The following is a 24,636-nucleotide window of genomic DNA, read 5'->3' as shown; positions in this document are numbered from 1 at the left end:
AAATTCAGAAACATATGTCTTATTTACATACTTTAATGTATATGTTTTAGCGGCTCTGCACGTTCTGCGATGTATTCTTATCATGTTTGGCTCTTGGGTCAATGTGACCATGGTCTCGGAATTATTATTTCCCTTCTTTTGATGGTAAAACTATAACAAGAACATCACATTCTTTCTTATCTTCCCTCTCTTTCAAACCGACTTTTTTATCTGCTTCCATTTCTTCTAGGCTCTGAAAATAACACACGTGCAAGTTTGAAAACTTAATGTAAACGTAGGCACACAGAATATTAAAACTACTGTCTTAAGGTATTCCACATTACACTTCCTTAGTTAATCAATGACTTGGATGGCAACCCCCAGCCTTCTAAAATACTCCCTCTATACTGCTGCCTCTGGCACTTCTGCTGCTGCTTTGGTATCATCGTTCACTGTAAGAAGGCAATGAGTGCTGGGCCTGTCTTAGCCCTCTTGAGAAGCAGCTGGCTGCAGATCAGCCTGGGAACAGGGTCACCTGGGGCAAAGTAGAGGACAGACCCCTCTTCCCTCTGGTCCAGACTAACTCACACCCAGCCAGCTCATAAGAAAATAGTAAGGCTATGGGCAGTAGCATTAGAACAGTAGGTTAGGACTCGATGGTCCCAAGTGTGGCCATGACCATCCTCTCATCCCTTCCCCTGTGCTGACTCTGATGGTGGCAAGAAACCAGCTAATCAAAGTGTTCCACATTTTCCTTCCTTCGTTAAATCAATTACCTTGATGACAATTTAAGCCCAGAAATATACTAGTAGATGTAATTCGATTACACTTACTGGAGCAGCACTAGAATAAGTGAATGGTAGCGTATGTGATTCAGCAAGATTTGTGCAGTCATTTATAAACCATGAAACTCTGGCAGCAATAATTAGTTGCCCTACTTAGCTTTAATTAGTAGAAGCTATTGCTGTTTCTGCCCTTCTTTAAACCACACTTTCAAAACTAATTATGGTTGCCAGAGCTTCATGGTTTATAAGTAACTGCTGAATCATACTGATACCATCTGGAATAAGAGGAGTACTCTAGAATAAAGAGGTTGTGGTTTTCCTGAGTAAATGGAATTTCACCAAGGTTTGAAAAATACACTAGCGCCCATCTCTAAGCCCTTTTAATTAGAATTGATATCCACTGATCAGAGAACTCTTCGAAACACTATTCAGTAGAGAAACCACCCAGTGTGGTTATATTATACATGCTATTATACATGCTATTATACAATAGCATGCTATTATACAATAGCATGCTGAATAATTATGTTCAGTTAACTGTAATTAACTTTGAATGAAGTTGCAGAGTGGTTTTAATATTGTCAAGGTAGGTAGATAATGATGAATGTCTATATGATTCCATACAGTGGTTAGAGTCAACATAGAGAAAGTAAGAAAAAGCCCCATTAGAATATACATTCCATTGTGTGTGGCTATTTCAGTCGAAAAACTCTACTGCAAGAGAAAACTGGTTGTTTAACCAGAATGTTCCTTTATCAATGCTGTTTTAAATAAATAAATTACACATGTGGAGGAGAAGAGAATGAATTTTTAATCTCATGTTTTGCTTTACTGTAATTTTCATACTGAGTTGAGGAACTAATTAACTCTCCTTTATACAAATTTAAAGATCACTCTTACATATCTTCTAATTGACTGGAATCCTCATATTACTAACAAAGTACTAAGTACCTCCCAGGTGGCATAAGGCCCTGAGAATTGATTGATGTAAATAGTCCCTCAAACAGGTTTTATGGTTCCTAACCCAGTTACAAAAATCAAGTTTGGTCATGCTTGAGAGCCAGCGTGGTGGTTAAGAGCAGGTGCACTCTAATCTGGAGAACTGGGTTTGATTCCCCGCTCTGCCACTTGAGCTGTGGAGGCATATCTGGTGAACCAGATTAGCTTGTGCACTCCAACACATGCCAGCTGGGTGACCTTGGGCTAGTCACAGTTCTTCGGAGCTCTCTCAGCCCAACCTACATCATAGGGTGTTTGTGGGTGGGGTGGGAGAAGGGAAAGGAGATTGTAAATCCCTTTGAGTCTCCTTGCAGGAGAGAAAGGGGGGATATAAATCCAAACTCTTCTTCTTATTAACAAAATTAGATAAAAAGAAAACTCAGTGCAGGATAAAGGAGAGGCTTCTCCTCTCCTTTCCATCAGATCAGCACATAGCATATGCATAATGGAGTTAGAAAAATATTGCTTTTCTTTTCCTTGTGATTCTGGTGAATTGCGACTCCAGAGCTGTCGTGCAGGGCAGGGGGGGCATGTCCCCTGGCCTGGACGACGCGCCGGAAGGTTGGAAGGAAAGGTGGCATGCTCGAAAGGGGATGGCGCTTCCAGCTGCTTTGCTAAGCTGGTTGTTCATTAATGGTAGTAGGGCTTCGGAAGCCGCTGAGTCTCGAAACCTCACTCAGGGAGCGAGGTTGGGAAACAGCGGCTTCGCGCCGCTGGGGGGAGCAGCAGCGCCCCCATGTGAACAGCTCCTTAGGGACGGCGTTTTTGCTGTCCCTAGGGCACTGTTTTTGGCCCGTGCGGAAAGGGCCTTAGACAGGCTGGCTAAGTTAAGGACGCGCCGGAAGGTCAGAGGGAAGGGAAGGTGTTCAGGCGACGGCACAGCGCTGCGCCATCTTCCCCGCCCCTACTGGTCCCGGAGGGGGGGTGTCGGCATCGTATGCGCCAACACCCCCCCAAGCGTGGCTGTGCGGAAACGGCCAAAGTAAGGAAAGGCTGGAACGAAATCTATTTGCCAGTAGATCTCATGTCTGAGGGTTCTGATCCTTCCTCAGAGCAGTCTGTGGCACAAAAGCATTTGCTTTAACATTTTCCATGTTGTCACCTTCTATCCACCAACAATACAAAAAGCAAAATTTATCTACATAATAACAAATTACCTCTCTAAAACCTTCACTAACATTATTCTCATGTGACATTTCTTTTTTGCCCTTCTTTAAAACAGTTCAATTATAATTAGTAACTTCTTTATAATTAATAAATTACTGAAAGTGCTATGTAAATACCTCTGGAAATCGCATTTTTTTCAGCTTTTGTGTATACTTTAGTGTGCGGATTTCTTTTTCTCCATGCTAGTGAATTATATGCCGATGTACATCTCTCTGTAAAGAAAAATACAGCTTGCTTTACATTTTCATCTGCAGTTCTATTTCTGCCACTGTAATTTTTTTTTTAAAAAAAATATACACTCTGTCAGACATACCTGACATCACAGGAATTGCAAATTACTTTGCACAATATTTTAACCCCAGAGGAATATGTATTAATTAGATGTGAAAAATTAGCTGCAATACTCAAACACTTTGCCACCTGGGCAGAATTAAGTAAAAAAAAACAGATGGGACAGAAGGGGAAAACATGGATGGAAGGTATTAATTAGTAAACGGTTATACATCTACAGGATTCATTTTGTGAAATAATTTGTATTAAAACTGTAGTAGTGGAAAATGCTGTCAAGCTGCAGCTGAGTTATGGCTGCCCCTCATGGCATTTTCAAGGCAAGAGAAGCCCAGAGTTGGGTTTGCTATTGCCTGCCTCTGAGCAGCAACCCTGATCTTCCTTGGGGATCTCCCATCCAAATAGTAACCAGGGCCAACCCTGCTTAGCTTCTGAGATCTGACAAGATCAGGCTAATTTAGGACATCCAGGCTAGGGCATGTATTAAAATAAATTGCATGAAACAAATTGTTTTTAAAAAATTAGGATTTAACATTTGTTCAGTAAGTTCTAATCCTGCAAAATGCATGTTTAACCATGTATATTTTTCTTTAAAATCCTGGCAAACATGGATAACATGGCATGCAATAAAGAAAATTACTATTTTAATTCAGATGATCATTGTACCTAGAACTTAATTGCTATTTCAGGGGATATAATTTTTGTAATAAAAAAACTATCTGATCAACATCTGCATAACTGGCACAAAAAAGGACAGAAAAATGCAAAAGATATGTGTGTGTGTGTGTGTGTGTGTGTGTGTGTGTGTGTACGTACATACGTACGTATTCAGTAATATAACAAATAAAACAACAATTCCTACCAACATGAAATACAACATTGTGAACCAATATAACTTAATAAAAGTGAATATGTGCAATAAACCCCCCAACAAAACAAATAAAGATGAAGAAAAATTTTTTTGACATTGTGAATTGCAGTCAGAAAACTGTAATATAGGCAAATGTAATATAGTTTCAATGTCCAATCTTAGGCATTTTCCCCAAGGCCAAAACATCCCGGGGGAAAAACGGATCATACATACCAGGATGTTTCCATCTTGGTTCCTCCCTTTGCACGGCAGCCTGTCAGTGCGTTCAGGCCAGGAGGAAGAACTCCAGGTGATTATGCATGGCGGTGTTTGCATGGGAGTGGGAGAGGCATGGTTTTTTTAAAAAAACCCCACCAATTTTATAGTTTTTTGAAAGGCGTGGGATAAGGGAAATCTCATGGGGCGGGGCCAAGTTAGACCCAGAAGCCTGCGGAAGTCTTGGCCGAACCGGGATGGTTCACTTCCTTATCCCATAATATATAGGCCATGGGGAAAACACCTTACTCATCAGGTAATCTGCATACTCTCGTACTCTATATCTAATCTTGAAGAAAAATAAAAAATACTAATGAACTGCACATATTTACTTTTATTAACTTGTATTGGTTCACATTGTTTTATTTCATGTTGATGGGAATTGTTGTTATATTTGTTATATTACTGAATACATGTTTATTTATATATATATCCCTTCTGCATTTTTCCTTCCTTTTTTGTGCCTGTTATGCAGATGTTGATTAGACAGATTGTTCTTTTTATTGTGAGTTTCCTGTTCTGATCTTCTTTTTGGATTAGATATAATTTTTGTCCATGTTTTCTTGTTCCTATGAAGAGATACAGCTTTCAATACATATATGGTCTGTAACATACAGCCTTTTTTGCTATACTTGGACTATAGATTTTTTAACATTAAAAATGTAGAATATGGTGTTTTCCATGAGTCTTGAAAACCAAGATACTGAGATCAACATGATGTAATGGCACAAATGTAGCAGATTTAAAGACACAATATTGGTGCTTCTTTTCAAAGGCATCACAGTACATTAAAATCATAGAATTAATCACATCCAGAATCTTTATACCAAGAAAAAATATTCTGCTATTAACTTTGCATAAAAACAAGCAGCATAAAAACAAGGAGCAACCTTATTCCACCTTAAGGGGCTCTTTGGTTGGAAGAAGGGCCACATAAACTGGAGGAAGGCTTCAGTGCTCAGTGATGTGGTAAGATGTGGTAGAATTTGCCCTAATGCTCCACTGCATTTTTCAAATTTTAATTTCATGTAATAGTAGATAATGTTATTGGATTAGCAATATCAACTCCTTCCCACTAAATGAATCACTTTATTCTGATCTAAGAAACACAGCTCTGCTGAAGGAAGACTTCCCTCATCTTAGCAGGGCTTTTCGGTTACTGGGAGTCAAAGCATCAAAATCATGAATAATAAGTTTCCACATACCATATCAGGAAGAAATCCAAAGAAACTAGATGCCTACCAGCAGGTAAATTAATCTTGGACTCCTTGGTGGGACTAACTTTATCATAGGTAAGATTTGGTGAACTTCTAGCCACTGAAGAACTCAGGGAAATGCTTCTCACATTGGCTCTCTGAGAAGGAACATAAGAAGTATTCTCAGCATTCTTTCTTTGATCAATTTGATGGCAATTCCCTTTACCTTTAGGATTTGAAGTATGTGTTGCTGCAAAAAATAATATAAGAATCAAGATCCCCAGATTAAGTTATTCAGCATTCAACACATATAAGAATGAAAAAAGATACAAGATCCAAAAATACAGCTCCCCTCTTAATTGAAAACCTCTGATGATAAACCAGGTGAATTATTACTCATTATCAAAATGTCTCAACACTGTAACCAGGCTACATGCAGAATAAAAATGGATCTGTATAATATAATGATCCACTTTTATTCTGCATGTAAGCTGGTTACAGTGTTGAATATCTTTTGATATTGTGTACAGACTGTAGCCGCTCATATTGTTGGGAGTTATAACTCATGTCATTTTTTGAACCTACTAAATATGTTTCTCAAAATACCTTTTCCTGTTAATGGGGCAGATAGATTTTTGGGTTCTTCAGACATCCACTTCTTTTTTCTCACTCCTTTAAAATGATGCTTTTTTATCCCTTCAGCATGGCTTGTAGCTAAAGAAAACAAACAAGTCCTGCTATTTATTTCTGAGAGAATAGTTAAGGCCTCTTATCTTGTTTTTGATCCTTGCTATCACCATGTTTGATTTTTTTCCATGAGCTCCATCTTCCCTTTTCCAAACCTACGATTAGGTCGCGGTCAGGGAAAATAAGGGTTCCCTAAACCTACTGGAACTTACAGTAGCTTCAGTATAATGAGTAGGATCCAACCAGGTTTTCTGGTGGAGAAGAAGGGAGGGGATGGTCGCCTTTGCCCACCTAAAAGGCTAAGATTAGGGTCATGAGACCTCCACTGACAAAAGATACATGCAATTGGGGTAGTATTAATGAGAGGTATTAGATTAAATTGAGTGACAAAACTGTCTGGATCCAACCCACTGATCTAAACTAGGAAACACAGAAAGTATTAAACACTTTTTTCCCCTCAGAACCACTGTTGTGAACAAATTCAGAGCCTCCCCTTGACTGGTTCTAAGGAAAAATAAAAAACTGGGAGATCTAATAGTAGTTCTGCTATGTAATGTATACTTTGGCCCTAACTTCCAAGGCTATTCCACATACAAGCATCATCCTAGGATGGGTGAGTATGCAAACCAACTCAGAGACAATATACAACCTGTTTATTATTGACCAGAATTTCCTTGTGTCGTTTGTTTGGGATGACTCTATTAGCGATTCCCAATCGGCTACAATATGGGATTTATGTTTTTGGGCCATGAGGGGTTGGAGTGACAACACACAACACAGAGATGCCTCAGCTGCACAGTCCCAGTGCAGTTGTTGCCACTGAAGCCATTGGAAACAGCAGCTCACCCAATAGAGAGGGGACATTTCAATTACATACATTAAAATGAGGCAGGATGTTCTGAGTATTACACAACTGGGACCTAGCACATAGGATTAGATGTTCCTGTCAATGCCTGATTTCCTTGGAATCCTTTCGGTTGCATGACTACACAAGGTATTTTTGAATGACTGAACTTGAGGAAATACTATGCTTTCAAACAGCCATTTATGTTGATATAGAACTCCTTCGGTGACTAGTTGTTGTAAAAATGCCAATATGTCAAACATCCAGCTGATGCATTTAAATGTGCTATGAAAGGGACCTGCTGTGTAATACAGACTTCAGCTGACAAGTTGCTCAGTGCAACAAACATTTACTTGGCCCTTGGGAAATTGAAATGATTCATTATGTCACAGAACAGTAAAAATGATCAGAATGATTAACAAGCTGATCCTGCTGTATCAGAATTAGAAACATGCTTATGTGGACACCAAAGAATATGCTATAGCTAAGTGTTAACTTTGATAAGAGAATGAAATAAACCAATAGTAAAGTTGGAGACTCTGGCACATAATACTGATAAATCATATGGCTACCATGCCAAAATGCTCATATTGCAAAAAGAAATAAATCTGTGTCAGATCCCATTTAAGATTTCCATGTAAAGAAGGAGTTCTGTACATAGAAGCGCAATTTCTCTGCCATACACTCCCTGCTGTTCCCAAGAGGAGAGCTGAAGGGCTGCTGTGAGATGAGGCAATCAGAGAAAAACAACTCCCCCCCCCCCCACAAACCCCTTGCAAGCACAGGTCTTTTTTTAATGACACCCAACACATATTTCCATATTTTAAAAAATGAGAAATGAACACCTTTAATGCTTGAACACTTCAGCATTGTAAATCCTTTTTCTGAACTGAACACTTTGCTTTGTATCCCTCCAATGAATAAACTTCTTTGTGGCAAATAACAATCACCTCCTGCGGAGAGAAACAAAACACCACAGTGACAAGAGGAAGAAGAAGAGGAAGAAGTAGAGCAGGAGGAGAAGTAGCTCGGATTTATACTCCACTGTAAGGAAACTCAAAGGGGCTTACAAACTCCTTGCCCTTCCTGTCCCCACAACAGACACCCTGTGAGGTAGGTGGGGCTGGGAGAGTTCTGAAGAACTGTGACTAGCTCAAGGTCACCCAGCAGGAATGTAGCAGAGGGGAAACAAATCTGGTTTATCAGATAAGGCTCTGCCACTCAGGTGGAGGAGCAGGGAATCAAACTCAGTTCTGCAGATTAGAGTCCACCTGCTCTTAACCACTACACCATGCTGGTGCTTCAAGTGTCTATATTAAGATACATGCTTTTAGCATATGTTTTCATGATTATAAAGACAAATGGACTTTTAAAAATGCAGAACCAAAGTTAGTCGAACTAGCAAATCCCAAGGGTCTCATCCTATGACTCTGCACATGGTAACTTAGCATAGGGTTGGAATGTTTCTCTGGCAGGCACAGCAGCAGATTTCCCTTCTACAAGTGTTCTTCTAGAGCTCTATGGTCATTTTAGCCTGTGCAATTGGATTAAAACCTACCAAAATATTTGCCAACATTAGAAGCACAGAAGAAGCTATATTTTCTTTAGTAAAAAGGCAGTTTCATATCAATCTGATTCTTTTGTCCACAGCAGAATGCTAGGGTGGGGCAGGGCAGTGCATGTGCCCTGGGTGCCACTCCTTAAGGGGTGCCAGCCCATGTTCCAGAGCCTCTAGAAGTGAATGTGTCCCATCCCCAAAATGCACATAGAGTTTGGGGGCAGGGCATGCCTGTTCAATAATAGGATCAGGTGGCCAGGTTGAGCTTTAAACTGCAGACCTCAAGTCAGGCTGAGCCCAGTGTCCAGTAATGGATCTAACTGGCTTCAGCTTGATACTGCTGCCTCCATCTTCTAAGCTCTACCTCTGAAGGTCAGGTGGAGCTTGTGGGGAGCCAGCAGTATAAATCTCAAGCTGGTCAGACATAGCACTCAGTTTGACTCTGAGCTCAGCCTAGCTGGGTTGAGCTTTAAACTGCAGGCTCAGAGCCTACATTTTAAAGTTTGATCCAGCCAAGTCCAGGCACATGCCCCTAAACTCCATGTAGATTTTGACAGTGGGTGATCTGTAGTCCTTGCCCTGGGTGCCATTTTCAACAAATGCACCCCTACAAGTAGATCACTCAAAGATATTATTATTTCCCAACTAGCGGGGCCTGGCCGTGCGTTGCTGTGGCTTATTGTTGTGAAATGGGAAAGGAACAGTAGCAGCAAATCAATTGCAGAGGCCAGCAGTACGTGCTCATGCAAACACGCAGCCTGATACTGTGCGATGTCAGTGATGTGTGTGCCCGCATTCCTTGGGGTGAGGGAATGGAAAGGCACACCTCCCACACATCTAGGCTGGCTGGTCATGATCCTTTACCTGGGAGTAAGTTTGGTTGGTGGCAATGTGGGTGTCGCTTCTGAGGAAACCCTTCTGAGGGGCGAACGAGCCATCTCAAAGTGGTATGTCATGGTTGCTGTACCGAAGCCATTACTCCTGAGTAATGCGTGCCTGGTTTTCTTAACTGTAACTGCAGTCTTCAGGGAATCTAGGGTGCCTGGCCCCTCCCTCCCTTCCCTTGCATGTCGCCCCTCACTCTCTCCCCTCTCTCACTTCTCTTCCCTTGCATGCCTCCCCCTCCGTCCCTTTCCTCTCCCTCCTCTCTTCCCTTGCATGCCACCTCTCTCTCTCCCTCCCTTCCCTCTCCCTCGTGTGTATGTGTGTGTATGTGTTTCACTTCCACTCGAGTTACTGCCTATGTACTTTGTTCACTGCTCCTATCTGGCCATCTGAGCGAACATTCTAAGCAGCACGAACATTCTAAGGGTGACAGTTACACACAGGCAGCTGCATGTCCTTCACCATGGAGCGCCAGAAAAAGGCGTTTTACCTGGGCCAGGTGTGAAATTTCAAATATGTGAACATCTAAAAACACTCTCGCCTGGCTGACTATAGTGGCTTGGAATTTTCAGAGGAATTGGCCCAGCAGTTACTGAGGTATACTATCATCAACAAAAACACTGTTAGCTTTTTATATATAGAGATAATGGCTGGTGCCACCTGCAGCTTTCTGGGTTCTCAGAGTTATAATGACAAGGTGTTGTTGTTTTTGTTATATTCAACCCTACATCCCCTCAATTACCTATCTGTGCATATCTAGGGTGGGTATAGACTTCTTTGGTGGTCTCCTATCCAAATACTCACCTCAGCCAAAAATGCTTAGCTTCTGAGATCTGAGAAATTAGGCTAGGCTGGGCAATTGAGGTCAGGCACACATTCATCTTTGTGTTTGTGTGATCCTATTATGCAATTGGTTCATCATTTAATATGACATGTTAATGCTCATGAGTTGTTTCAACTTTGCTCCAGGTTTTAATTTCCACAATCCTAATTATATTGCTAATTGGGTTTTCCATTCTATTGACCACATTGGCTTTCACTGTGTAATCTTGAGACTCAGAAGAGCTTGGGCTTTTAACAACATTGAGCATGCTCTACTTACACAGACATTCACTTCATTGTGTGTTAACAGAATTTTAATGATGCAAATTTATTTACCTCCATTTTCAAAGACACTCAGATTGGATCTAGCATTACTGTCTAGAGACGCCATTATCTCTATTTGTCTTTCTAAAATATTAAAATTTGATGGAACTGCAACACCATCACCTAGGAGGACGAGAAATAAAAAATCAATAAAGTTGGGGGAGTTTTTCTGATGTTCATTGCACAGCATCAGACAATGTATAAAACTCCACCTCAGACACAGAGTAAGCACAAGGTAGTATGCAAAGGATTACCCTATTACCCTCAACCCTACCACCACCTCTGCAATATGGAAGTACCCGTATATACTCGTGTATAAGTTGACCCAAATATAAGTCGAGGCACCTAATTTTACCACAAAAAACTGGGAAAACGTATTGACTCGAGTATAAGTCTAGGGTGGGAAATGCAGCAGCCATTGGTAAATTTCAAAAATAAAAATAGATACCAATAAAATTACATTAATTGAGGCATCAGAATGTTAAATGTTTTTGAATATTTATATATATATTCTGAATATATATATATATTCTGTATATATATATATATATATTCTGTATTGTACTTTGTATATTTGTATTTTATTGTTGTAGTGTTGCTATTGTACACCACCCAAAGCCCTTTGGGGGATTGGCAGTCTATGAAATCTAATAAGTCACAACAACAACAATAACACAGAATTATGATTAAAATTATAAATATCATATAAATAATTAAAATGTGTGTGTGTGGGGGGGGGTTCTTCATGTAGAGCCTGTGGACCTAATCTCAATAAACTACTCATAGGTTGTCAGTGTGCCTGAAATTGCCTTGATTTGTTCAATTGGTTTTAATAGAGAAATTCACATATTATTGACTACTCATAGGGTTGCCAACTCCATCTTGGATAATTCTAGGAAGATTTGAGAGGGGTACCTAGAAAAGGCAGAGTTTGAGGAGGGAGCTCAATAGGGATGTGATACCATAGAGTCTACCCTTGGAAGCTTCCCTTTTCTCTAGATAGTAATCTCTATGATCTCAAAATCAGTTGTAATTCCAGGAAAACTCCTCCAGCACACCTGGAAGTTGAAAAACTTGTTGCAGTCATTCAATCTTTTTTAATCCTGATCTGTGATTATTCTTAAAAAAAAAACAGGTAAAGTAAATGCAGCATCAGCCAGTCATATGTGGAGAATCAAAATGTTACTGAGGTTTCTCAGGGCTACTGTCCTTTTGCTATTTTTCCTTTCATTTTGTTACTAGCTTCTTCAACATTTTATTACTTTCTCTTCTATGGCCAGTTATGGCATTTATGACTCAACTGTTAATTATCTGTCCTTGTTTGAAAAGGAGAACACAATTAAGTACTGGTTTTCACTTAGCAGAACCATTCTTTTTCATTTCTGTGATAATTACAGCACCACTATTAGAAAATTACAAACATAAAAGCAAATTATCATCTTTGTAAAGTGAAAAATAGTTCTAAATCCCCCCACACCCAAATAAGAAATGATACTTAGCAATTTTCTCATTAATGCTACAGGCAACTGTAGAGATAACATAAAACAATTAATTTAAAAGTGCGGCAATAATCCTTATACTCTTTGCAAATTAAAGTAAAATCTGATTAAAGTATAAAAAATTAAAGTAAAATCAGAATCCTCTGAAGATGCCAGGCACAGATGCAGGTGAAACGTCAGGAGAAAATGCTACTGGAACATGGCCATACAGCCCGGAAACCCCACAACACTCCAGTGATTCCGGCCATGAAAGCCTTCAACAATACATAAAGTAAAATCATTGGGATATAAAAAATAGTTTTAACCAAGGCATATCAACAAATCATTATGCTTCCACTTCTTTGTATGGAATCTTTCCAAGGACTCCAACAGGACAAATATCACACATCTCCCTCTGGATATAAAATTCTAACTGCGTACTCATGAAGTCGTATTTTGTCTGAGAAGAAGAGTTCTAATCCTTTAATTTCTGCTCGCATTTTTAAAAAGAAAAAGCTGAGTCCTTCAAACTCACCTTTTCCCCTTTAAAATGGCTAGTAACAAAGGAAGGAAACTTGTTTTGCTTACTGAAACACTGCAGGTTGATGGGTCAAATCTGCTACTTCCCTGCATGGCCAAGAGGTACATTGAGGCTGCACAAGCTTGCAATTTGCATTTTATAACCAAAGGAGATGTGTAAACTTTGGCTCTTTTTGCCTCAAGTGGCAGATGAGTGATGGCATACAGTGGTTGTGAAAGTTATGAAACCAAGCACAAATGCTTTATTACAGTATCTGTGCCTGAGGAGCCAGTGGAGATCAAAAGGCTCTTAATCATGTCAACAGGAATTATGGTACAAATGAGCCAGAGCCTGCATGAAGTATATTCATTTGGGGTGAGAGCGTGACGCATGTGGGTACCAATTGAAGAAGGTGTGTTACATGAGATTGCAAAGACAAAAGAAAACAAAATCCAGTCAGAAGAGTAAGAAATCAAATTATAGCGGGTATGCACCACTTATAAGTGGGGATGAACTGGCAAAGCAAGAGGAAAGATATATTCCTGAAGACCAAGTCCTATGAGGAAAGGCTGAGGGACTTGGGAATGTTCAGTCTAGAAAAGAGAAGGTTGAGGAAGATGTGACATGACTGCTGTCTTTAATTATTTGAAGGGCTGTCAGAAGAGGACAGGGAGCTGTTCCTGTCGGCAGCAAAATAGACTTGCAATAGTGGGTTTAAATTATGGATGGAAAGGTATTAGCTGGATACTAGGAAAAATACTATTACAGTAAGAGTTGTTCAGCAGTGCAATCAGATGCCCAGGGAGCTGGTGAGCTCCCTCTCACTGGCAGTCTTCAATCAGTGATTTGATAAATACTTGTCAGGGATGCTTTAGGCTGATCCTGCATTTAGCAGGGGGTTGGACAAGATGTCCTGTATGGTCCCTTCCTACTCTATGATTCTACAGGAAGTTGTAAGAAGGGTTGATTACTTTCTCTAAGAAGCTAACAACTTCCAGTTCTTGTTGAGCTCAAACTTGACAGTGTCCGTTTCAACTCAGCAGCTTCATACTAGAGTGTCTGTTCAAAATTTTTGTTTACATAAATATTTTTGTTTACGTTAAGGCACCTTTTAAGAAAAACACTTCATGCATCTGATGAAGAGGGATCTGGCTCATGAAAGTTTATGCCTCTGTAAAGGTGAAACAAGATACTTGGCTTTGCTCCAACAGACTTATATGACTGCTTCTCTGGAATTTGTATTATACACTCCTCTTTCATACCAGAAGTCCAGCATAAGAACCATAAGCCACTGTGGACTGGACCTGATGTGATTTTGAGTTCCATGAATTGAGCTCTTAGATGTTTTTCCCCATCTTAAAAGAACAAGCGCATAAGGCCCTGATTCAGATCAGGAGTATGGCATAAGAAGGGGTGTTCCTCTCCTGCCATTTTCCCTATTTTGACTTGTTTAGGAAACATGCAGATATGGAAAAATAAAACACAGTGAAGTCTTGTACCCCCTCTTCCTTTTCTCATGCTACTATTCCAATCCAAATCAGGCCCCCATGCCTCTATTATTTAAAGGAAGAATGCTAAAAGCCCTATTCAGGAAACTCACAGAATCACTTCTGGTTTGGCTAGTAGACATTTTACATATCCATATTTTTAAGTAAACACTTTTTTAAAAAAAGGAAGCCGGAGACTCTGAAATTAAAAACTCAAGTCCTTGCCTTCTTGTAAATCTCTGCCAGTTTCCATTGGTTTCAAGAGCTCTTTCTCCAGTACTGAAGGTACATTTTTTGTTAAATGGTGTTCCTGAGAAGTCTGAATTCTGTAGTATTCTCCTGACCCACCACCAGGAAGAAAAAAATAAAAATCATTATGTACAATAATGATTCATGTATGTATTTATTTATTTAAGAATCAATAGTGAGAATCTCACCAGATTTATAACACATCTCTTTTATTGCCTTCTCTTCCTCTATATCTTCTGGAGTCTTAGACAATAAGTAAGATGCATCTGCAAGAAACATTTCAAAAAAATTATTTTTCAGTAAAGAGTCTTCTAGATTTCTTACTGCACCACAGAAATTAAAATTGCAGTGCAACTGTACTCACAATGCAAATTATAATAGAATTGCATCCGGTGACATACAATGGTTTATAATTGTGAAGAAAGAGGCCAGAGAATCCCAGCATTCTGTTTTTAAAATTACCGGTATGTATAAAGTTGAAAGTGCAGATACACTGGAGGGAACTAAATTCAACTTTTTTGTAGTCCCTACAAAAGCATATTTAAAACTAGTAGGAAAGTGTCACTGCAATGTTGAATGGCTTCTGTGGGGCTTGAAGCATGATTGTCTTGCACATTCTATTTCCTTCACTTCTTCCTAGAGCCCCTCCCATTAAGAAATGTGAGAGTGATCCACTATTTCCCCCTTTCAGTCAAGGCTTAGTGCTCTGAAAGATTCCCAACCTAACAACCTCTGATGCCAATGAACTGGGCTGCTAGAATTGTTATGTATGCAAATATTAATATCTGGAAACTACTCACATTTCTCATCCTGTTCCTCCTCTTCTTCATCCTCAAGATTGATGATAATAATCAGTGGTGGATGAATAGGTCTTAATATGGTTTCTTGACCTTTTGTGGAATCTTGGTTTGTGGTAGGATGCAAAATCCCTTCCTGAACTTCCCTTTGTAATGCTGGTTCTGTAGGGAGGAACTTTAGTATAAAATGGTTGCACAATAACAGCCAAAGCATATTATTATTATTATTATTATTATTATTATTATTATTATTATTATTATTATTATTATTATTATTATTACTATTACTATTACTATTACTATTACTATTACTATTATTATATATTTTTTAATTTAATATACCACCCTATCCCCGAATCTACATCAAAGGCAAAGGAATAGTTTTAGATAGTACATGCTATAGACGTACATTACTAAGATTATTATATTTGTAACATTATTTTTTATCATCTGGACAGTCCTTGTATAATTACAGTATATCGGAAAAATAAAAATGTAAAGATATATACATATTAAATACTATGCTCCTCTATATGTTGCAATTTTGATTTCCACACATAATTTTAGCAGACAAATTAACTTGATTGTATTAAATAGTTCTTTGAAGTGTTTCATCCACTCCTTTGTACTTGGCTCAGATATTTTCCTCCAATAATATCCAGAAACTATGCAGGGCACTGTGATTGCATTTGAAACAAAACCTATTTGGAACTTTTACTACATAATTAAAGACTGTGGTGTATAGATAGTTATAGATCTCTATTGAGTGAGATTATTTCTACTACAACCATTTACCAATATTAACTACTTTAAGGACATCTCTACAACCTATGGAAAAAAGTGGCATCTTTGGCTTCATCCCACCAACATTTCCCACTCATTGTTCTATACATTTTTGCCAATTTAGTAGCAGGGAGTGCCATAGATTAGTCTTTTTCATAATGTTTTCATAAATGATAAGACATATGGAAATGGTGGAAGCTTTATTAAACATAAAGTTAACTTTATATTCTAAATTATTTAACTATTTCCCCATACATTTTTCACAGGTTTACTATGCAGTTCTAATGATACATTACACATACTATACAGTAATTTCTTGTCTCTACCAAATATCATTTTTCTCTGATTACATTTGTTAATATTTTTCTTTCTTAGTTGAACATTTTAAAAACTTTTCTTTTCAAATACTGATAAACTGTGATTATACAACCACCTCTCCCGCAGAGTCTCATATGAAATCAACACATTATTTCCACTCCCTAACTCTTCAAAATTACTTGTATAAAATTTAAAATATACATCTCTAATAACTGAAGGGAGAGGAGGTATTTGTGGGACTATTTTTGGTCTAAATTTTTGCCATATCCAAATAACATAATCTATAACATAATTGCCATTTATATAACATTTTCATTTTCTTTTTTGTTTCCTAGGCTGGCTAGTATTTTAACATTGCTTTGTTCCAGTAATGTCAGAATGGGATCTTTATCAGGACTTATATCTCTTAAAATTTGTTAGTATTGGAACTGAGTGCAGTAGAAGATATCAGACATTTACTAGCCAGGTATGCTTTTGCAAACTCTGCATACATGTTTTATGGAATAGTTTGCTTAATCTTTTTTTGCACAAACTACTCCATAAAATATGGACAGTTGTCAAAGTAATACATGCAGTAGCCTGCTTTCCCTGGAGATCCTTGACTTAGATGATACTAAGTTATCCGCCATTGCCACAGCCTTACCTTTTAAACCATCTCCACTTTCTCATCTACCTCTTCCCTTTCTCTCCCAAAGCTACCTCTAATAAAGAATCTTTTTTCCAAAGGGAATCCATTATGAATGAAAAGTCTACTTGAAGTTTACAGGGAACAAATATGACATTTGTAGACTTTCCGTATAGTACCTGAGTCTGGGATTACTCCCCTCACTCCATTCTGTTCCAACACAACATTCCCCTTATGTATTTTTCCATGCAGACAGGACTGTATATCAAGAGGCAAAATGACAGCATACAGTCCAGTCTGGTCAGATCTCAGAAGCTAAATAGGGTCATTACTTGGTAGGGAGACCAGCAAGGAAGACTCAGCAGAGGAAGGTGATGCAAACCATGTCCACTTCTCACTTGCCTTGAAAGCCCCTTGCTGGGGTTGCCATGGGTCAGGACAGCACTATACACACAGAGAGAACTGTATATTGGAACATTTCTTTAAAATGAGTACGTAATGTAATACCCCTTACCGACGTCACATTTCTTCATGTGAATAGTTCCAAAGTTATCCAATAAGATATTACTATAACTTTGCATTATGTCTTCTCTTCAGCAAGTACGGTAAATTTCAACAGAACTTATTGCCACATAAAATGTGATCCAAGTCGAAGTGCAAAATGCCCATAGCTTAGGGTTGCTGATCTCCAGGTGCTAGCTGGAGGTCTCCTGGGATCACAATTAATCTTCAAGCAATTGAGATCAGTTCACTAGGAAAAAATGGCTGCTTTGGAAGGTGGATTCTTACGGCATTTTGCCCCACTGAAGTCCCTTCACTCCAAATGCTGCCTTCCTCAGGTTCCACCCCCACCCCCCACCCCATTCTGAGCTGGCAACACTACCACAGCTGGAAGTTTACATAAGTAAACAAACCAAGCCATATAAATATATTTATCTGGGCTCTGGATTATGGTATAATTTGTATACTACTGGCTTGCAAAAATTCTTTTGGCAGCTTTAATCTAATGGTTGGTACAGAGGTATATTCCCCTTCAGTCATAGTTGACTTTAAAGACACCTTTGCAAATGTTCATCATTTAGTCACTCCCTTTCCTTCAGCAAATCTCCTCTGTAAACTTTAATACCACTTAAACAGTCTATCAGCAATGAAAAGGTTAGCCAGGGTTCCTATTTAACCAAAATGGGAGAGCCATATTTTGATGTGTGATTCAGGGCCCTTGAAATGTCACCTTTGTTATATGGGATAATAAGGAGCTGGGGCTGTGTGTTATAATTAGCTGGAAGAGGGATATCGAGGCAAGAGCAAAAATAATACAGACTAAAGTTAACATTTGCATTGCTAACATGCTTAATAATGGCTAAGGAGTAAAAACTGGACCCAGGAAGGGAAATTGAGCTGCCAGGTCTCTCACTATTGTGGGAGACCTGGCAGCACACTGTGCTATTCCCAAGTACCTGAAGAACTGGCAGAAGGAAATGGGGGATGGGGGTGAGCCTCAGCATCACACCAGCACACTGAAGTAGCTTGTGGCAAAAATGGAAGTGATGTCACTGATGGATTTGGTAGGGCAAAAAACTCTGTAGTGACAGGTGTCAGGAAGCTGGGTTTATATTTACACCAGCAAAGTGATCATTCAAAATTATTTACCAATTCTAATTTATGACCAAACACATTAACCTTCAAAATAATAACCTCATTCTGAAATCAAAGTTACAACCTCGGGAAAAGCCCACTTCTAGAATATGTTTAACATTTCTGTTTCAGTCCCCCAAATATATTTACTCACCACTACTGGGTGGCAAAAAAAGCCCATTTATATTACGAGGTTTCCTGTGATGGAAGACACAACTGACCCTCACGCAGCCTAAAGGTTGTGTTTCCCAGAAACATGAGATGCTGCCGTACTTCTGCTGCAGAAAAACAAATTATTTCACATTTAAATTCTATTAAATAAAATTATGAACTGAACATCAACATCCATATATCCACACAATGGAAAATATAATACACAAGTCTACGAAGGCTCTGACTCAGACATTTTTCAACACATACCAGACATGTAAACAGAGATTCATAAAAATGGGATTAAAATAGTTGTGATAATCAATCCTACCATAAATAATTGGCTAAGAGTTGGAACTTTGAAGACGAACCCTTAACCTATTGCCATGCAGGACACACACACACTTGTGTGTCCTGCATGCCCACTGGCCCATGTCCTGCCCAACCCCTCCCAAACCTATCTGTTCTGTGGCCAGCAAAGCCCTCCCACTTTCTCCCCAACCCCAAACATTCAAGCCAGGTCCACAGAGCCACTGCTCCACAGGCCAAGCAAAGTCCTCCCACCTCCCCAAACACCCAAGCTGGGTCCATGCAGCCACTGTTCCGGGGGCCCAGCAAACCCCTCCCACCCCCACTCCAACCATCCAAATTTTTCACCCTCTCCCACCCCAGCACCCACCTTGCCACCTCCTCCCAGCCCAATACTCACTTTGCTACCTTCCACCACCCCAAGCCACCCCTTCCACCCCTTCCCCATCCCTACCCACCCCTTCCAGCCCTCCCTACAACCCAAGTCTCACCTTGCCATCCTCCCACCACCTTAATAATAACCTTAACACCATCTTAATAACCTGCCAACCCTCCCCATTCTAATACTCACCTACCAACCCTCACCAACCCCAAGGGGTCTGCAACCTGCGGCTCTCCAGATGTTCATGGACTACAATTGCCATCAGCACCTGCCAGCATGGCCAATTGGAGAGCCGCAGGTTGCAGACCCCTGCCCCTAGCTACACCTTCCAATCTTCCCACCACCCCAAGCCTCACCTTGCCGCCCTCCCCCACCCAATACTAACCTGCCAACTCTCCTCGCCCTAATACTCATCTACCAACCCTCCCCCAACCCGAGCCTCACCTTGCCACCCTCCCCCCACCCCAAGCCACTCCTCTTCATCCTCCCCCTATTGTCACCTTCCCTTCTACCCCAAGCCACACCTCTCCAACCTCTCCCACCCCCAAGCCACAGACCCAGTCCCAGGATGGCAGCCCTGTATTTATCTTGGAATAAAACCCACTGGACACGAAATAACTTATTTCTATGTAAACCATAGGATTATACCACTGACTACATACAATGACTTGATTAAAATTTATTTAACTAGATGAGAGCTCTCTTAAAAATGTGTTCTCTGAAATAGATCGGGGTGATTTTTGCACTGGGCTAAGCAGCACAGATTAAAGTTTGGCCATTTGGCTACAAAGATAGTTTTAAAACAGAAACTGCCACTATATATTTTGCACTGTTAATATTCATGCTGTCTTTCTAGGTGATCTTTTGAAAGACAATACTTTCTTCTAGTTTCCTTTAAATCACGTTTTTTAATTGGCTGGACTTCTGAAACTAATAAGAATTTTCCCACAAAACTTAATAACTCAAGATTTCTCTGCTCATTTTTCTTCTTTGTGTTCGGTCTATAAAGTATTCTTCATTTCAATAAAACAAAGAATCATTTCATTGTCATGTCATAAAATTAAGGTTATAAGAACAGAACAGAAAGTTGAATTAAAGTACAGAGTGGTTCAAGGCAGTCAAACAGTTTTTGATACCATTCAGAAGATGTGTACCTGTTCTATCTTTAGTTGATAATAATTAGGTGTACAAATATCTACAAAGCTGGTATGTGGGTGTCTTGAGAACATCATGTAAAACTAGGATGTCATTTTTGTAAAACCAGATTTGAGAGACAGCTATAAAGGATTAGAACAACTCTACTTTAAGAAAGGACACTTCAAAGAGCTTGCCATTTTCTACCTGTATTTCCATATGTCTAAATTTGCAAAGTTGATGGGAACATCTTCCCTCTCTCCATAATGAGCACACAGTGTCACTGCCAGTGGCTTTTTCACAATGATGGAATCGGCACTTTGATCCCTGAACAAGAGAGAGAGAGAGAGGTCTGAAAATTCAGCCACACTACACAGTATATACTATTCTATATACTTAGTTTACTGTTCATAGTCTGTTAAAATGAATTTTATAAAAGGCTCCATTAATCACTGTAATATTATAATGGGAGCATACTTCAAATGATCCATGGATTATTATCTAATTACAATTAAGGAAGTTCCTGCAGAAAATCCCCTTAAAAATGGAACCTAAAAGAGCATGATTGCAAACTACTTTAAATTAAGAAACTCATTAATAACAACAGACTCAGTCTCCAAATAGTGTTTCAATACAACTTTCATTCAACTGAGCAGAATGGACTGTGTCTTAAGATTCGATGGATATGCTTAAAGGTTACAAACCACATTCATTAACATCAACTGGATATATCCCATCATAGAGATGGGAAGGCACAGAAAAAGCTGTCTAACACCAGTCAGATGCTAAACAAGGCTTCATTTCTCAAGTAAATGCCAGCTTGGCATTTAAAATAAATCCTTCTTACATTCATTTTCTTGTACTTTATGTTTTCACTGATGTTCTGACATCCTTCACTGTGGTTGCTCTTCCCAAGTCATTTTCCTCATAGAAGATTCTATTCCAGCAGCTATCTTTTACCAATAAAAGGAGGGAGAACAATTCTGTTCCTTTTCCTTTAAATTAAAAAGGTTCAGGGTGCCGGTGGCATACATTTTTGTAGTTTTTTTTTAGTTGGACAGGATTCTGTGAGAGAACCTACCTCAGTGTAAATAGCACTCTGCTGTTTGTACATTTTAAAATAAAGCACATATTTAAAAGATACTACAAGATTCTACTATTCTCTTATCCAAAGAAAACTAAACTCTGCAACTGATCATTGTTTGGGATAATAAGGAGCACGTAAGAAATATATGCAATCCATTATAAAATGAGCCATATTTATATAGGTAGAATGAAAACTATTATTATTTATTATTATTATTATTATTTATTTAATTTAATATACCGCCCCATACCCGAAGGGCTCTGGGCGGTGTACAACATAAATTTGTCTATGATGTAATAGACATCATCTTCAACTTATTCCACTGTCATCTTTTGTGCCTCTACTGACTTTAAAAAGGCCTCACTACAACCCTAAGAATTGTCAACAAGTCAGGAAAGAACATTCCTATTCATTCTAAATACAGCTGTTTTCACGTTCTAAGTTCTATTTCCTTTCTAAGGGTCACCTTGTATTTATTCCAAAAGCTATTTATATTCATTGTAAAACAGAGAGTACCTTCTCCAGGGTTGTTGAAGTGCTCACAAAGTGAAAGTGGTTGCTAGACAGTGCGCAAATTCAAACTTCCAGAATTTCTTTCATTGTTACCTTAGTTCTTATGACATCATCACAAAGGACATCATACAACCCCTCTAACGGTGAGTGTTTGATTATTTTCATTGTTCCTGTATTTTTTTAAGAGAGGAAAAATACAAATGTCTCCACATAGTCTGCTAATCCTCTTGTACAGTTGAATACATATCATAGTTTAAGAAGAGAAAATCCATATTTTCTAAAATTAACTTACGCAAAAAAGGTGGGACTGACAGCATATGAAAACACCAAGACACACCCATTCCAACTACTGGCTGCTTAGCATTTGAGCTTGAAATACATCTGGCACCTGGACAGGACTGCTGGCATTGCTGCTGACTAAACTGCAGTGAACAGGCTGTAGCCTGGGCAGGGCTGGGACAGTTTTTAGAGCAGGGAAAACTGATAGTGTTGCAGACAAAGATATTGATATTCTGATGGGCCATTTCCGCACGGAGGCGGAAGCAGCCGGGTCGGCATACTCGACACCGACCCGACGACGCTGGGACCGTTCGCATGAACGGTCCCAGAAACTAACTAAGGAAGGCGGTAGCCGCATAGGCGCCCGTCGCCCTGATCCGATCCGGCATGTCCCGGGCCTCTGGCTTGCGTCGCGTAACCTGAGGACACGCCCCCCCGGCCCTGCGCGCCTGCTCCAGCATCGCAGGGCAGGGGGCATGTCCCCAGGCCTCGGCGACACGCCGGAGGCCCGGGGACAAGGTAAGTGCAGGGAGGGAGTGGGGGGGGGAGCGCCGGGAAGCCGCTGCTGTTCGCATGGCAGTGGCTTCCAGCCGGCGTTTCCAGAAAAGTGCGCTTCCCAGCGCACTCTGGAAACGCTGGCTCGGCGCCAGGCGGGCGGTGCGAGGGCGGCGTGGCTGCGAAGCAGCTGCGCCCCCTGTGCGAATGGCGGCCTGGGGACGGCGTTTTTGCCATCCCCAGGCCGCCATATTCCGCCCGTGCGGAAACGGCCATGGACACTGTGGACACAAGAAGATGGTTATGGAAAGTTCTGCCATCTTTTTTGTCTTTCTTTTAGCTAGTCAACTGTAGCCCTGTTTTCTCCTTTCTTGTTTGCTGATGAACAACAGGTCTCAAAAGCACTTGCTGAAGAAAAGTTTTTTAATTAGACTCTGGTAAGAGGTTGCTGCATTGAAACAGGATCCATCAGATACAGATTTTGAGAGGAAGGGTATTGCAGGAGAAATAGAAGGTTCATTGTCTAAGAGAATGGGATAGAGGTATTTGGGATAAGGGGAGGGAAAAAGGTAAAATGAAGATCCACAGTGATCCTTGAGGATGCCCATGATTTCTGCACCAAGTCACCCCCAAACCACCATCACATCACACCTCAAGCCCTCACACACATGTCTGACCACAGCAATCACGCGGCACATGCTCCATGGCGCACCAGTGGTGCAAAACATGTTTGAAAAACAGGGATCCTCGAGGACGACCATGATTTCTGCACCAAGTCACCCCCAAACCATCATCACATCACACCTCAAGCCCTCACACACATGTCTGACCAAAACAATCATGCATCACATGCTCCATGGCGCACCAGTGGCGCAAAAACATGTTTAAAACAGGGATATTTGAGAATGACCATGATTTCTGCACCAAGCCACCCCCAAGCCACCATCATATTACAGCTCAAGACCTCAGCCACAGCTCTGATCACAGCAATCACGCATCACAAGCTCCCTGGGGCATCAGTGGCGCAAAAACATGTTAAAAACAGGGATATTCAAGGAGTCCCATGATTTCTGGACCAAGCCACCCCAAACCACAATCACAGCACACCTCAAGCCCTTAGCCACAGCTCTGACCACAGAAATCACGCGGCACATGCTCCCCTGTGCACCAGAGGTGCAAAACCCTGTTTGAAAAACAGAGATATTCAAGGAGTCCCTTGTTTTCTGCACCAAGCAGGGTTTGTTTGGGGGTATTTTTAGTGGTTTTCCGTTTTTGACCTGCAGGGGACGCAGTTTTTAGGCTATCAGCACCAAAATTTCAGAGTATCTTTGTGAGACCCTTCTGATGATACCAACCATGGTTGGGAGGTTTGGTTCAGGGAGTCCAAAGTTATGGACTCCGAAAGGGGGTGCCCCATCCCCATTGTTTCCAATGGGAGCTAATAGGAGACGGGGCTACACTTTTGAGGGTCCATAACTTTGGCTCCTCTGAACCAAACTGCCTCAAACCTGGGGTGTATCATTAGGGCAGTCTCCTGATAAGACCCTGAACGTTTTGAGACTGTGCCTTCTTAAATGTGCCCCCCCCAGCCTGCAACCCCCAGTGACAGGAATGCAGAAAACTCAATGCAGAACAAAGATTCTTGGCCAAATTTCTGGGATGTTCCTGCAGGGGGTGCATTTTTGGAAGTATCAACACCAAAATTTCAGGGTATCATCTGGATACTGTCCTGATG

General features: G+C 40.3%; 1 protein-coding gene across 1 annotated transcript; it reads right to left on the bottom strand.

Moving 5' to 3' along the window:
- Positions 1-206: 206 nt before the first annotated feature.
- LG06H12orf50 (linkage group 06 C12orf50 homolog) lies at positions 207-21,405 on the bottom strand. The gene is made up of 12 exons (XM_048502273.1): positions 21,375-21,405; positions 20,735-20,854; positions 18,707-18,830; positions 15,195-15,353; positions 14,583-14,660; positions 14,371-14,484; positions 10,673-10,783; positions 7,917-8,024; positions 6,147-6,254; positions 5,587-5,790; positions 3,064-3,142; positions 207-243 (listed from the first exon to the last, which is right to left on the bottom strand). Exons 1-12 carry the CDS (start codon positions 21,378-21,380, stop codon positions 207-209), a joined length of 1,248 nt encoding a protein of 415 aa, XP_048358230.1. The 5' UTR covers positions 21,381-21,405.
- Between the last annotated feature and the right edge of the window lie 3,231 nt (positions 21,406-24,636).

Source organism: Sphaerodactylus townsendi, linkage group LG06, assembly GCF_021028975.2.
Source record: "Sphaerodactylus townsendi isolate TG3544 linkage group LG06, MPM_Stown_v2.3, whole genome shotgun sequence".
NCBI lineage: Eukaryota > Metazoa > Chordata > Lepidosauria > Squamata > Sphaerodactylidae > Sphaerodactylus > Sphaerodactylus townsendi.
The sequence above is the reverse complement of the archived record's forward strand: the minus strand, read 5'-3'. Positions and strand labels throughout refer to the sequence as shown.